Genomic DNA, 16943 nt, shown 5'->3' with positions numbered 1-16943 from the left:
ATAATGTTTTTTTAAATAATATACTTTTTTTTTTTTTTATATCAACAAATTTTATTAACTAATTATATCTTGCTTGTTCCTCAGCCAGCCATATTTAAACAATCGTTATACATTTTTCTACTCAAATGTAATTTTAACAAAGATTTGTAGTGATGGCTAAGGATTTTGTATGAATATATTTCAAAATATGATAATGTAATTACATTCAAACAGGTAAACTACCTGTGTCGTGATTCATTTTTATATTGTGTGTAGTTTCAAAGATATGTAGCCTAGTTTGTTAGATACTTGGTTGATACTTGCAAAACAGTGCCAACTGACCACAACTAGTGACAGAATGACCTTCTTATGTTACGATGTTTGTTACATTAACAGAAGCATTTGCACTTCGATCAATAAGTTAAATGTTATGTTATTCGTTGTACCCATACAGAAGTCACATAGATTGAAATATATTAAGAATAAATACATTTTCATATATTTAAATATCTTAAATTGAAAAAGAAGAAAATATGTCTTATACAATATAAGTAAATATATTTTAAAAATATATTTAAATATTTGATTTTGGCTGCTTTTTAATAATTTTCACATACATTAAACATGTAAATATTTTTTTATCAGAAATGTTTACATATATTTATTTCCTTTATATGTCAATATAAGCATTTGGATATTAGACTATACAAATATATTAATTTGCAATATATGTCCATATATTAATTTCTAATATTTGTTAACATGTATATGTAAATATATTAGATTTCTATAAAAGTAAATATATTTTAAAACATTTAAATATTCAGTAAATAAACATGTTTTCACAGCATATATTCCTGTTTACTCAAACTGTATATGTAAATAAAATAAATTAAATCTACATATATGTAAATGTTTTCATTTTATATAGATTACAATTTGCCCCTTCATAATAAATCAAACAGAAATTGGACACTGAAATTTAAAAAAAAAATCTCCAGACAATGCAACTTAAAAACAGTGACAATATTAATTGAATTGACTTATTAATATAAAGAGTACATTAATCAACACCAGTTCAGCATGAACCAACAAAAATAACCAATGCTCATGATGTTTCTGGCACATAAATAAAAGATTATCCTTTTGTAAGCATCAAGGGTTAAAACATTATGCACAAATATGCAAGTCATAGTAGGCATTCAACACATTGCATTTAAATATTTAAGAGCCATCATTAACCATGCACACAATTCATCAACTAATCACATGCTCCGACAATAATACATCAGTTAATCATGCCCTTGACCAACCCACTTCAAATAATTAATTGAAAATCATATGCAAACTGTTTTTTTTTTTTTTTTTGGCAATTCACCATTAAAAAAAAATAAAAAATAGCAAAATCATGCCTGGTCTTTTTTTATTGCAGGTTACTTTGTTATGCCAGTAGATGGCAGCCAGAGACTGTCTTTATCAGTTAGTTAACCACTGAAAGAATACTATGACAAAGATATCACTTTATGGATATACAGCAAATGTGCAGGGAATTGTGCTTCACACTGGTGTACTTATGAATATATTATAGCAAACCAAGTTTAATGAATCTCCCACCTAACATACAGCATTATGGTCAGTTCACATTGCTACAAATACTATAAAAAAAAATGCTTATTTTGTTTTGTTTGGTCAGTGTGTTCACTCTGTTGAAGTATGGTGGTGTGAATTGGCTTTTAGGTGCTTTGAAAAAAACAACAACAACGTAAAAACAAAAATATATATATTTTTAATGTTTTAGCAATTAGCGTTAAATTATTAAATCTTATGTAATTCTTACTTTCCCTATTCTTGCAATATTCAAGTGTTCATGTCCCTGAGTAATATCTGCATGCACCTAAGTCTGAAGAGAACACATAATATGCTAGTAGACAGCAATCCTTGTGAGAGAGAGGTCTTGTGTGGAGGGTGGATCTGGAACTGACTTCTGTACGTGTTGTCACAACATCTCTTGATCTTTTTCTCCCACAAACTTACAGCCGCAGAACGGAATTACGACGTTGGCAACCATGAACGTCTTCACAAACTGCCCTGAATTACAATTCAAACATTAACAATGATTGTTATAAATGTAACGTGAGGCTCCTACATTCACATAGCTTGAAATTTTGTCTTCAAGTCTCCAAGAGTGTAAATAAAACTTTATGTTTTAAGTACCTTTCAGACTCGCCTGAGGTTTCCACAAGCAACAAAGTCTACTTGAACAAACACTTCACTTCATTTAAAGTTTAGAAGTTGGATCTATATAATTTTACCTCAGACTGTAACCCAGACCGCTTCACGTGCTAATTAAATAACAGGAAATTATAAAATTAAACATTGGGAACTTAATAACTTTACAATACCAAACATTAGAAGTCTATAGTTACATTTAATATTAGATTGGCAAATTGACGAATAAAAAAAATTCACCTTCAACGTCAGACTTTTAGGTTAAATTTATGAGCTTACTTCCATTTAACTATTGACAAATTACCAGCAAAACATTTAAAAAGCAATCAAAACCACTCATCTAGAAATAAGATGTGATTAAAAGCCCAAACTTTCATTAATAAGAGCTCAAATCTATAGTTAGCCTACCTCTTATAGACCCTGCGCTCCATTCGGAAGGGCTCATACCTATAACCCTAATCCCTTCAAAGGGTGTACCCTCCAGAGTGATCTCTTCAAAGGGTTGAAGGGTGTAGGGGACCAAACAACTGTTTCTTGAAGTGCCCTTCTGCGTCATCATCACGTGCCCACACGGAGGCGCCGTCATCATCAGAATCAGAATGATCTTTATCGCTATAGCTGCCTTTACACATACAAGGAATTTGTTTTAGTGACAGAAGCTCCACAGTGCAATAGAATGACAGTGACAAGACAGGACACAAATAATAATAATAATAAAAAATGATATAAAAATATAAAAAATAGACAATGTAAAAAAAAAAGCAAAAACGCAATATATAATATAGACAATTATGTATATAATTTGAAATGTAAAGAAGTATGTGTGTTCGTGCACCATGCACAGAATCTGCACAAAGGATCATGGGAGCCCCAAGTGTCCATCAGTTGTACCCTTCGAAATCCTTCATTCCGAAGTGCCCTTTGAAGTGGCGAGTTTTGAGCACTTCGGTTTGGAACGACCCTTCAGTATGGCGGCCATGATTGTTTTCACTCCGAAGTGCCCTTCGGAGGGCGCTATATCCCGTTTGGAACGCACCGACAGTTAGCACGTAACGTTACAAGTTAACGGTTGTGATGCTAAAGGTCTTTTCCCGAAGACAATAAACCATTTGTGTAAAGTAAATATTGAACAGAAAAGTGCCAGTTACATGTAAGAAAGTGTCAGGAAGAGTTGTATGTATTATTTATGTGATTTTAGTGACTAAACTTACTTGAAAGCAGTGAATACAACACTGAGAGACGGAGTTTCGCTAAAGTTACTTATCAGCTGAGTTGACGACCTGTTTATATGGTAACTCACTCCGCGCCAGTTTAAATGCATTTGGAACACTCAACGCGCGGCCATTAAAACACATCAGTTACCAGCGTTTACATAAGTAGTACATAAAAGTCAGATAAAATGTCCTGAAAATGTATCACGTATTGTTTAAATGGATAGTAGGCCTACAACAAACTGTAAATTCAATGAGAATATATCGAAATATTGTTTACATTTATGCATTTTAGCAGAATCAGTTTATATATAGGCTATAGAGAGAGAGAGAGAGAGAGAGAGAGAGACTATATATATATAATAGCTTAATTAAGCTGCATTGCAAAAACGCAGTTATTAAAAATAAATCATATGAGGCATAAATATAATTTCACAAAGACATTATTAAACACGCAACATGGGCTTTATGTTCTATGCATTTTTAAAATATATTTTAAAAATATATTTCAATATATTTAACAGTGTTTCACATATATGTGAATATATTACCTTTCCGTATGGGTAACTATATTCTCATTTGGGCAAAACTAAACTATTGCTTCTTGTTCGACAACCATTTTACTGTGAAGAACTCCTGAGAAATGCACCTCATGAACCAAGAGCCAAGAGATCGTTCTACAGCATTTTTTATTGGGAAGTTCTGAGTGCGTCCACAGGATGGCAGATCCGTACAACATCTGTATCCACAGGAGAGAAAAGAGCTTTCAGCTGTGCCACAAACTCAGGATGCATAATAATCAGATTGGCCTTGTCATTCCAGCACATGAGGATGTATAAGGAAATGTTCTGTTCACACGTATGTGAGCCAATAGTTATCCGAACTCTCAGAAGGCCTGTGTCATTACAATTCCATGGCTTCAACTTTTGATCACTTCAGCGATCACGCCACCAACATCCCCTGGCATAATGCATGGGCCCTCATTCACCTGTCCATCATGCAAACACTATGTTAATTCCCGCATCATGTACCCCTGTCCCACGTCCCCTTCATTCAATTCATTGTACCAATCCCCTCTCTTTCCTGCCCTTTTATACCCACAGTCTACTTTTCTGACATTCTTCCTCCTATCACAGCCCTCCGTCGGAGGCATAACAACCTCTCCCCTCCATCTCACCGAGGGCTATACACCTTATGAGAAATGTTTTGATTATGTGCGCTCAGTGTAGGTGGCCCGCCGAACACTTTCACTGTCTGCATGGTAACCCCCCTGCCACTTCCCCCCACTCCCCCTGCTGGGTGCATGATTGTGGGCTCAGGGATTATGCGAGCAGGAGGCTCGTAAAGGGCCTGCCAGGGTCTTTCTGTGCAGTGACGGATGGCTAAGAGACTGAAGCCTCCATTTACATAAGAAGGGAGAGAATAGAGGCCCCATTCACTCGGTCTGTCAGGGAGGACTCAGGGACAAACTGCACTCTCTCCAAGTTGCCCTCTTCCCCTCTCATTCTCTCTTTTCTTCTTTATCTTTGCTATTCTCCTTTCTCCTCAAGCTTTTCCTCATCCGTCCTCCTTTCTTCAGGCCATTGTAATTTATTGTGAATTCAGTCTCTTCATTTTTAGGCCACTTAATTTTTTTTTCTTTTACCTCGATTGGGTTTCCTAATTCATATCAAAATGTCATATTTGCCCCAATGAATGACATAGCATTGAAAGTTTCATTGTTCACAGATTAAAACAAAAACTCAAAAAAGGTATTAATACACTATAATATATCCTAACTTAAAAAGGATATTCTAAATGCTTGAGTCCAAACATTGTTAAAAACATCAAACAAAAACGTTTAAAGCCTTATCAAGTTTCTCTTTCTTTCTTTCTTTCTTTCTTTCTTTCTTTCTTTCTTTCTTTCTTTCTTTCCCTTTTCTTTCTTTCTTTCTTTATATATATATATATATATATATATATATATATATATATATATATATATATATATATATATATATATATATATATATTACTTTCATTTTTTTGCAATTATAAAGGATTTTACATTAATTCACAAATTTTGTTGGAGCCAGTGATGATGATTAAATTTACTTTACTATTTACAAAATAATAATAACAATAATAAGAACAACAACTGGCTAAGTCCTAGAAATTCAGTGTCCTTTTAAAAATGCATAACAAAGTGTCTAAAGTTTTTTGTCAAATCAAGGAAGTGTTCAAATATTTAATCAGGATTCTTCTGTTTCTAATACAATTACTTTTTTTATTCTAATGAAACTTTCTAATAAACTTTCTTGAAATATTCAGATGATCAGTATTATTTATGATTTATATTTCAGAAATCATTAAAAAAAATGATGTTAACATTGTAACATGTATAATTAATATAGAATTTATTAAATATAACTCATGTATTAAATAGAACAAATTAATTGGTAATTCAAAAAAGGAAATTATAATTTATATTTCAATAACTATAACTAAATGGCGGGGTGTGCAAACACACACACACACACACAAACAAAGGAAGAACAAATAAGCAAAAACAGTCTAGACGCAATATTTATTTAGTTCAGTCAGAGAACTCATGTTGATTCTTCCTTACAGGTTGATTCAGGTAGCTGTGTTTGAGCAGCTTAGAGCCCAGCTGAATGGGTGGTTATCTTTTGTGTGCGCTTTGGAAAAACAACTGTGTTGTAACTTGTTTTGGACATACATATTCAAACCCATGAAAACACTGATTTAAAAAAAAAAGCCATAGTCATAGAGAGGCATGTGAAGCACATGTGTATGCAAACAGGAGGGCTTTAAATGACCCGTGTTTATTTGTAGGGGCCAGCCTTAACATTTTGGAGAAATTCTCTGAGCTGTCTTTGTGCTGTCACAAACCAAATGGGAGAAAGCAAGAGGATGGCTGAACGAGTTGGGCACTCTCCATAAGAGATTTTCTGTTTTTTGGATATGGTTATAAGAATAAAGCCCCACAATTTGTGGTTTGACTGGCATAAAGGCGTAACTGTCAGTCACGAACAGAGGCCTCACATGGTTCACAAAGCACCTGCAAACTCACAAGCACTCACACCTGTGTCTACAAAAAAAAAAAAGAGAAAGAAACAACATAAAGCTTTGCACCCACACCTTTTCTCAAGCAATTACGAACACAGAAAATCCCACACCTATAGAAAGTCACATGCCATAAATTTTCATTAAAAGGGAGTAATGGCACAATGCTGTATGAGGACTTGAAAACAAGGATCTAATTATATAGGCCTATTGTGTGCAAAAAAAATAATATAATAAATATATATCAAATTTTTACAGAGAAAATATATAGATCTCACAAGATTTTTAAACAATTTTTTTTAACAGTTTACACAGTGGAATAAAAACTAATTAATACAACAATAAAACAATACACTATTGTTTAATTTTATAATAGTGTATTATGAATAATAGTATTAATAATAACTTAAAATAACACACTTTAAAATAATAACTTTTGTTATGCACTGCTAGTTTTTCACAGAAAATTTCTCAGGCCAGTCTTTTTCCCATGACCCCAGGGTGTCAGGGTTAAGAACTAACAATAGAAGACACAGAAAGTGTAAAGGTGTAAAGTGAAAGCGGGTCCAAAATAACACAACATTTATGTGTGCATCTTTTTTAAAGTTCGTTCATTTTTATAAAAAAATGAGTGTATTGAAAATACTCCATTATCTACTACAGTATGTAATAATTAATAGTAACAGATAATTAGTGCTCTTTGAACAACAAACTTGCCTCGATTTCGCTCTTCCTTTTTGCAACAAGTGTTCTGCTACATAAAAACACCACGCCCCTACAATTGATATGCAAATGAGCAAATGGTTGCGTTGAGCGCTGATTGGTCAGACATGGAATACAATTATACAATTGGTTCAACGTGGACTGCAAACTATTGCGGCTCAACAAGTGGCTTGTGGATAGAGTTCAACAGAAGTTAGACAAACAGCTGTGATTGAGGAGCTTTTCGAGCCCTTTTTACTTTATTTTGTTTGATAAACTTGTTCTTAATGTTTTGATTCATCCTGGAGTTCTGTTCCCACTGCTGCTTTTTGGCGTTTCATTTGGCCAGACAATCCCGGCTGTAAAGAGACTTCACCTGCGCCGGATTTGTTTGACCTGATTAGGTTCGCTTGGACACTTTTAATTGGCTGCCTTACACATTGAGCGCTTGAAACTCAAAGTGTGTAGTGGCACGATGTACAGCATGATGGAATATGAACTGAAGACCGCGGGTCAACCTCATCCCCACCACAACAGTCCAGGGATGTCTCCTCAGGTCAGCGGGGCTGGAAACGCGCACCACGGATCAAAAACCTCTTGTCCACCCGGCGGGGACCCCATGGACAAAGTGAAGCGCCCCATGAATGCGTTTATGGTGTGGTCCCGGGGTCAGCGGAGAAAGATGGCACAGGAGAACCCCAAAATGCATAACTCGGAGATAAGCAAACGCCTCGGGGCGGAGTGGAAGCTTTTAACGGACACCGAGAAGCGGCCGTTCATCGATGAGGCCAAACGGTTGCGGGCCGTACACATGAAGGAATACCCCGACTACAAATACAAACCTCGGCGCAAGACCAAAGCTCTCCTCAGGAAGGACAATCCCGTCGGTAAATATCCTCTCGCAGCCGGGAGCCTGCTGGCATCAGCCGTGGCACAGGGACAAGGTGGGAGCCCGAGAATGGACGGCTATGGCTGGGGTCACACCGGCGCTTATATGGGAATGCAGGGTGAAGCACTCGGATACCCGCAACAGCTGCACCGGTACGACCTATCAGCTCTCCAGTACCCCCCGGCACAGACGTACATGAACGGCGCCAGCTCTTACAGGTTTCTTTTATCAAAGTTTGTTATTTACTTATTTTTTAGGTTTAGGATGGCTTGACAATCTGGAAAACTAATGGTGTGGGGCGAACGCCCACAGAAATTCATGTTTGCCGGTTCGGTTTTCATTCTGCGAAAATTTATGAAGAGGAGTTGAAGAATCGAACGTTTGTGAACAATTTCATATCGTTCTCTTTAAATAGTTTAATTAGATACGATTTCATACAAATTGTAGTAGCCTCTGTAAAAGTACTTTTATTTAGTTAAAGAAAGTTTTGAAGATTGCATTTCTCAGACTAATGGTTTTTGTGCTGAATGTGCTCAGCTTGCCACTTAATTTGATCCTCAAAACTATTCAGTCTATAATCTCGTTATCAACGCACATTTATTAATAATTTGCCTGTGTATTTACTTTAATCATCCTTACATTTATTCATTATTTGTCTAAATTTTCTCTCGGATCCACCACAACAAAGCTGGCTTAACCTGTATAGACCTGCTATTTGCTTGTCAGCATTACTGGGTGCAAATGCAGAGGCGTTTTATGTGTGGAAAGATACAGATTCTCCATGCTGCTCTTGTCTGTCTGATCTCCTAATAATCCTAACTCTCTTTTTTTTTTTTTTTTTTTTTTTTTCTGTCCACAGCCAAATGTCATATGGTGGCAGCCCTCAGCAGCCCAGTCCAGTGATGTCTATGGTTAAATCAGAACCACTATCCCATTCGCCTACTGGCCACCACCGTGGGGCTTTCCAAGGGGACCTGAGGGACATGATTAGCATGTATATTCCAAGTGGTGATACCAGCGATAGCTCAAACCAGAGAACCTACCCTGGTGTCCAACAGCACTATCTTGGTGGAACTGTTCCCCTCACTCATATCTGAAGTTTAGGGAATGCTCCCTGAACTCCTATTAGTTGGACCCTTATTGGGACCGTATAGTGCCACAAATAGACTGTATGGATTACTGAACACTTCTGATTGTTTACTACCTCCTTGCTGTGAATGATCTGAAGTTGTCTGTTGAACCTGTATAGCTAATTTTGCTGTTTCAGTCCCTTGTTTTCTGTCTTTGCAACTGTTACACTATGACCAGGCGTAACTTCTCATCACATTAAGGTCAAGTCTGCTGTTTTCTCTATTCCAGATATTCTTGCACAGCCATCCTGTTTGTTCCACGAATAGATTTTTTTTTTTATAAGTATTCTTTTGTGCTCCGTGCAATGTTTAGAACATGCGTTGTTCATGCAGCAGTGGGCAATCATTAACACAAGTCCAATTGTGGTACAAAACGGGGTGAAACCGCATATTGGGAACTCCAAAAAACAGGTCAGCTAATAATGATCGCAATGGCCAGTGATGGTATATGTGACCTTGAGGAGAGGAAAAATTTAGTTTTGTATGCCCAAACTGGCTTAGCACATGGAATAACTGAGTGATGTAACCTTTAAGTGTCTCTTTAAATTTGGGTATTGATATAGTAAAGTGTTTTGGAAAATCTCAGGGCTTTCTTGAAATAAATAGCAGGACATAACAGTATAGATCCGTTTTAACTTTCCTTCATATAATTAGAAATCTTTGGAACTGTTACCCAATTTGTAATGGAGAGGAGAAAAAAGTAATTCAGTCACAATCTGCTTTTTCCTATTTTTAATAATAGCTGTAAATTCAAATGTACCATACCAGTGTGCACATAAGTTTGTGAACAAACTTTTTTTGTTTGTAGTGTTTTTTTTTGTTTGTTTTTTTTATTTTTATTTTTTGTTGTTTTTTTTGCACTCCTGTAAATGGCGAATTTTTGCCATATTTACAGACTGCTAAATGTTTAGTTTGTCTGGCCTAGCATTCCAGCTTTTCCCTCTTATGGGTCAAACTCAATTGCACTGATCTTCGCTGTCAGTCAATGCACTTCGTTAGACTAGGAGGCTATCGACTAATCACCTGGTCATTTTCATTCTACCACAGCACATTAAGTTTGCTTCTGCCATTACAGTATGGTTGACCAGTGAGTTCAGTCAACCTGACTGAATATTTCTTTTGGCTACACTTTTTTTTTTTTTTTTTTTTTTTTTAAACCCCCCCACAGTGACCTTGGTCCTTTGTCAACAAAATGCAAAGTTATGTCAGTCTTGAAGTTTGTTTTGAACTCAAACTGTGCAGGTGGCATTTTGTGGCAGTCAAAATTTAAGTTTGTCAGTCTGGCTTATTGTTGCCAGAAAGTTTGGTCAGTTAGTTACTAATGTTTTGGTTAATTAAATGATTTAAGCACAATGAAAAGTTTACATTGCCATTGAAGTAAGTTTGCAGCTTGCTGTTTAATTTTTCTTTTTTTTTAAATGGTTTTAATGTTGGTTGTAAATACCTTTTGTACAGGTTTATTTTTTTGTGGCTCTTATTAGGGCCATTCTTACAGAATAAAAATGACAACACAACATCTAGTCTCAAGTTGTAATTATTTTGAAGTGAATCTTTATGAATGTTTATGTAATTTCCAAGTCGCATGCAACTAGTATTCTTTCATTTTGGACCTTCATTATCATGACAATGGTTTTATCAATCGCACTGATGGACAAAGGAACTAACCTACTATTTGCAGCCAGTCATGGTCAGTTTAATGTGAGAGAGTGTCTGGTATTAACTAAAGATTAAAATGAGTGTTTGTGATATCAACATGGTGACTTCAAAGAGGTGCTGCTCCATGTAAAATTTATATTACCGCTGTTATTTATTTTTCACAATTTATAAACAAATGTAAAATGCATTATGGGGCCAAAATCCTTAAATAGTAGCCTACAGTATCTCTCGTGTTTATTATTGATCTCATGTGACCCTGTATTTTTTTTAAATGTCAAGAATGTATTTATTATTTTTGTTAAAACATCTAAACTAGGCTGTTATGATTTTAACAAGGAAAAATGCTGAGTCCTAAATGTAGCCTACCGTATAAGGAGGGAAAAAGCTAATTTAAAAAAACTTTTTTTAATTATACGTTTGTGTCGTAAAAAAGTTTGAGACTAGGGTTAAATATAGAGCAAACAGCCAGAAATGAGCGAGTTAAGGGCGAGATCATCTACCGACCACCTCAGCATAACCCTCTCTCTCCAGATTGAGAACTGGTTGTCGTCTCGGTCGTAATTGGCCGTTTCGGAGGCACATTGTCCGTTGCTTTTGAGCTCGCAGGTGTACGTAGTAAGCCGCTGAATCCGGAGAGGCTCCCTTGGACCACTTTGTTCTCTTTTCTCGCTTCCCGCTGTGCGGAAAATTAGCGTTGCCGTCGTTTCTCCCCGTTTTCTCCTCGGGTTTAACCCCCTCACCTCCTAATGTCATTCTCATGAAAATGTAAGAGCTCGCTGCGGCTAATCGGAGGGCGAAGGGAGGGGGCTGTGAAGAGCGCGGAGGCTGTTACTTTACATTTACCCTGATAACAGTTCAGGACTGTTTCCGAGTTAGATTAAGTAAATCATTATCTTTTGATAAAAATGTTTAAAGGAAGAATATTAAGCCCACTCAGTTTTTTGTTAAAGAGCTGCGCGTCTCGTCTCGCTGCTTGTGACTGTGCCGGGGGGGTTAAGAGGGCGAGTGTGGAAGTCGAGATGGGTGGGGGGTGGGGGTGCTGGATGTTCTACTGAGAAACATACAATCACTTAGCAACGACCAGTGAGGCTTCAACAAACTGTAAACTGTGGGTTGCCAGTTTGCAGATTAAGGCCAAAATTCGATGTCAGAGAATTGACTGAATGTGTTTGACGTGTTTTTAGCTTATTAATTAAGTCGCGTTTTATATATATATATATATATATATATATATATATATATATATATATATATATATATATATATATATATAAAGTTTTAAATTAGCTGACAGCCTGTTGCAATTTCGTCATTAACCCGTAAACGAGATTAATGGTTGCCCTGGAAACTGGGGGTGCATAATATTTACATGCATTCCGAGGGAGCCGCTCCCCTCCTGCACGCACACACGCACAGGCTCTCACTACTTCAACAGGTGAACTAAAAACTGCGAATATGAACAACCTGGTGATTGTGGGTATGAATTGACACATTTACTGTAAAATTCAGATGTTTGATTTGAGTTCAGTTATGCAAAGGAAAACAATGTATATGTTCTACAGCAGCATGCTGCATTATTGTCCAGAACATGTTTAAACAATTTTTGTGTCACACTCATGTTGCTTTTTTTGTCAGCATGTTTTGTTTATGGCTGTTATGGTTGTCTCAAAATGTCTTAAGCTATGCATGCTCAGTACTATTCTTTAGTATTTATTTTCACTTCTGTTTTACAGAAAAACAACAGCTTGAATGGCTTGAAGGTAAGTAAATAATATCATCATTTTCATTTTTGAGTGAGCTATTTCTTTAAGCTTACTATATACTAAATATTGAATTTTTCAGGCCTACATTAGAGCGTTTAATAACTCACTTGTACGATGACTTGTCAGTCTTACCTCAGACGTTGTGTATGCACAGGTGAGTGAGTGGGCGTAAATTTTTCTTCCTTTTTTTTTTTACCGAGTCGCTACGGTTGGTTGAAATGCCACCAAGGCTGGATACACGCATGTGTGAGTCAGCCTAGATGAGCACTGCCTGTCACGCAATAACAGGAGGGTGGCCAGACTCATGCGATAACAGTCAATGTTGTGTCTGCCACACGTCAAATGTAATTTTTTAAGCTAATAATATGAAACCTGTTTAAACAGAAAAATCTGTTTGTGTATACTTTGTGTGTTGTGTTGTGTGCACAGACAAAAAAGCACAGCATAAAAAAGTAAAAGATAAGAGAACAAAAAAACAAGGTATAGTGACAAATCTGCACGCCAACTTCCTGTATCTTGAGCTATCTTTTAAAATCAAGATTTGGATGCTATTTTAAGTTGGAGTAGGTGTGTACCTCATACGTTTCTCACTTTATTTATTCAGAGGGAAATTAAAAATGAAACACACGGATTCCAGCTTGTCAACAAAACATATCTACATCAAAAGACTGGCATAAGGCCAAAGCAGTAGTCTACCTGTCTGCTTAGCTCATATAGTTGGCAGTGTCCACGGTAAAATAAGTTGTTTTGGATAAGACAACCGTAATACCCCTATACATTAGTGTTTGTCGTAATGAATTTTAAAAAGCTGAAGAGGAAGTTGAATATAGTGTGTTATTACTTCACACTGTAAAAATTATTGAAACTTTAAAAGACTAAAATGCTACCATAAAACATGTTGATGTGTTCCCTTACTATACAGGAAAACTGTAATGGATCTTATCTAAAGTGAAGAGCTGTAGACTGACATTCCCAGAATTCCCTGGATGACACTTCACATTTGTTGGTATTTTAAATAATTGTGTTTCTTCATAGTTTTGTTATCAGTTAGGGTTTTATGATACATCCTATATTGTTCAATTAATGTTTATCGCATTATTTTCATGCCATGCGTGCTACAATTAACTAGTATTTACCTCAGCCTTTGGAAAGTCTACTTGTGATGAACTTTGATTGTTCATCTTGCTTTATCACCTTTGTTATTATAGTGGTTATCAGTCTATGTTAATGGTACAAAATAATTGGTTTTAGTAGCAGCATAGGCTTGATAATTCAGCAGAAAAGTGCTGTTGGATATACCAGTTTAAAATCTAATCTATTTATTAATATACATGACACTTTTAAGATGTAAAATGTACAGATTGTTCTGTAAATATGTTTACATTATAACTGTATTTTTTACACAATTATTCCGTCAGTTTTTTTCTGTACAAACTACAGGACTTTTTTGAACAGTGAAGAGAAAAAAAAATGCATTTGATAAAAATAGAAAATGCAGAGACCCCTGAGGTCTAAACCCACCTTTCTGGGTATCTACGGCAGGCTTTGACAGAGCACGTGTACATTTCTTAATGTGGTTAATAGAGGAAGCATTTGTGCAGCAATGAAAGAGTGATTGACATCTAACACTAATGAGTGCACCACACCCCGGGCAAGACTGGTCTTGCAGCAAATCAAGGGAGAGCGAGGTGGGGTGAAACAGAGGCAGAGTGTAACAAGATACTCAGAATTACTATTCCAAAAAAAGATAAAACCATCACCTGTGATTTTACGCATGCAATGTTATCATGCATGTTAACAGGCATACCTATGATGTTACTATATTGTCTATGCTTTGACAAAAAGCTGGGAGCTAAAGATGTCTTTGACAAACCGGTCTGACACAGGAAATCTGCTGTTGTAGCCTGGATATAGGACATTTGTCAAGCATCCCACATAGGTGGGGAGGTGGTGGTGCATACCGCTGATTAAAAGATATAGATCCGGCGGGAAACAGTCTCCTTCTCAGGTGAGGTAAGAGAAGAATATAGCCCAAACTTTGAGGGCTTCCCAACAGACCTGACAAACAAAACAACAGACTGTGTCATCCAACATTATGGATTTTAATAATAGGCCTACATTCATTTAACTGTCAAGAAAAAACCCTGCATTCTCAAAAACTAACTAAACCTCTGTCCTTACTCCACTGAATATTATTAACATAGATAAGTTATACTGTTTAAAAGAAAGATTTTTGAATGATTTTAAAGAAGTATTTTATGTAAATATATTGATTTACAGTAAAAAGGGTATAATATGTGAAATATTATTACAATTAAAAACAACTTTTTTAATTGTTTTCTATTTTAATATATATATATTTTAAACACATTTGTACATTTATACCTGTGATGGAAAAGCTGAATTTTGTTGCACGATCCTTTATAGAAATCATTCTAATGTGCTCACTTGGTACTCAAGAAACTATTTTTATCATTATCAGTGTCGAAAATGGTTATGCTTAATACTTTAGTGGAACATTTTTAAGGTTCTTTGATGAATAGAAAGTTCAAAAGAACAGCATTTATTTGAAAGAGATTTTTTTTTGTAACATTATAGATGTAACTTTTGATTAATTTAATGTGTCCTTGCTTAATAAAAGTATTAACTTGTTTCAAAAAAAGAAAAACAAAATGTGCTGACCCCAAACTTTTTAATGGTAGTGCAAGGATATTTACACTATTAATGACCTTCATTCATACCTTTAGCTATCTTCAACTGTAAATATCAAAAACAAAATTCATTCTCTGTCTGACAGTTTATTTGAAATGGGGTCTGATGAGCATTGACAGTAGGTGTGTTGACATGTGCCTAGCCCTGCTGATCAGCAAGAATAGCCGGTTGCAGCTGGGGGTGGAGTTGAGAAGAGATCCATCAGATCAGATGCTTTCTGCTTTTCGCAGTGTCTTTCTTCTAGCCATTTTATGGTACTTGTAAACTTTTGTCATAATTGATTTGAGAATTCCACTACGTTATTTACAAAGGATTTGCATTTTGGAGAATGGGTGGATGATATGGACATTCTTTTTGCTTTATTTTAAATTATTTACCTGTTTATTGTTTCATTGTTTCGTCTCACACACATTTCATATCACGTCACACATCCATTCTTAGTTTAATTTTATTTTCAGTTTTTACCCTGGTAAAATAAAGGCACAGAAAACTTTTTGCATGGGACTGGAGTAACTATCCATTAAATGACTGTTAATTAATCAAAGATGTCATTTGAAATGATATGCTTGTAAATTGGTTGTCAGTGTTAAGACTAAATTAAATGTAAGGTTTATTGTCATTTCATAAGTCATTTTAAGTGTCTGTGCATAAATAAGGTGAAATTAAATATAAGTCTATCATTTGAGTTTATATTAGAGAAATGATTTGCTCTTCCTGCTATAACTACTTTTAATATTTAGATAAACACTCTCATTAGATGCCGTCCTGTCTGAGTGCATGAGTACTATTGTTCAAGCAGTGCTGTTTAACTCTGTTTGTCTGCCTGCTCTGACATTCTTGATGGTCTTCCTTCTGTAGATCTAGAAGACAGAGCAACCAATTCATCTGGACCAATTTGGGCAAAGAGAGAGATTTAAGCACACGAGAAATAACGGCCATGTATAAGTAACTCTGGACCAAAAACAGGCAACTGCAGTGCAGGAGTGCATGTTATAAGTTAAAGTAGCATTAAAAATGACAGACCTGGGAGAGTTAAAGTCACATCCAGCTAGAAAGGATGCATTTTGCAACATTAAACCACATTTTGCAAAAAAAAAAAAAAAAAAGGAATTCAACTCGTTGTAGTCAATTAAAATTATTCAGATTTCAGAAATAATACTTCTTTCCATGTTTTCTACTTCACTGTAAAACTGAAGAGTTTAAACTAATGAAATAAAATGAGTTTGTTTCACTGAAATACTACTGAAAGTTCATAGTACTTAATAGAAAAAAGTTAGGTGATCCCAAAAGTTTATGTTAGGAAGTGGAACTTAAACTGGGTTGCAGCAGATTTGTAGTTCCCAACATGCTTTGCGTCAGATCGTGTAAGGAGAATACATGTTGAAATTAAGTGTTATTTTGTGTCTTTTTTCACAAGATTAATAAAGGAGAGATGTATTATTATTATTTACTGCTCTGTTATTTTGGCATTTAAAGGTGTCTCTTTTATGTTCTAGTTTTATAGGTTTACCATCGTGGTGAAGAGTAGTGCTTGAGGATAGGTAGAGAATGGGTTGCAAAACTTCAAAATGATGAACACCTCAAGGAACTACATAGTAATAGGATC

At 35.6% G+C, this 16943-nt stretch overlaps 1 protein-coding gene and 1 long non-coding RNA gene across 2 annotated transcripts; both read left to right on the top strand.

The window, feature by feature from the left end:
- Positions 1–7343: 7343 nt before the first annotated feature.
- LOC122145611 (transcription factor Sox-19b-like) lies at positions 7344–10731 on the top strand. The gene is made up of 2 exons (XM_042759906.1): positions 7344–8294; positions 8936–10731. Exons 1-2 carry the CDS (start codon positions 7663–7665, stop codon positions 9171–9173), a joined length of 870 nt encoding a protein of 289 aa, XP_042615840.1. The 5' UTR covers positions 7344–7662; the 3' UTR covers positions 9174–10731.
- A 1425-nt stretch (positions 10732–12156) lies between these two features.
- Positions 12157–16443, top strand: LOC109057997. The gene is made up of 3 exons (XR_006160434.1): positions 12157–12297; positions 12596–12622; positions 16196–16443. It is a non-coding gene; the product is annotated as an uncharacterized LOC109057997 (long non-coding RNA).
- Positions 16444–16943: the final 500 nt, after the last annotated feature.

Source organism: Cyprinus carpio, chromosome A7 (genome assembly GCF_018340385.1).
Source record: "Cyprinus carpio isolate SPL01 chromosome A7, ASM1834038v1, whole genome shotgun sequence".
NCBI classification, from domain to species: Eukaryota; Metazoa; Chordata; class Actinopteri; order Cypriniformes; family Cyprinidae; genus Cyprinus; species Cyprinus carpio.
This window is presented reverse-complemented; position numbering and strand designations above follow the sequence as displayed.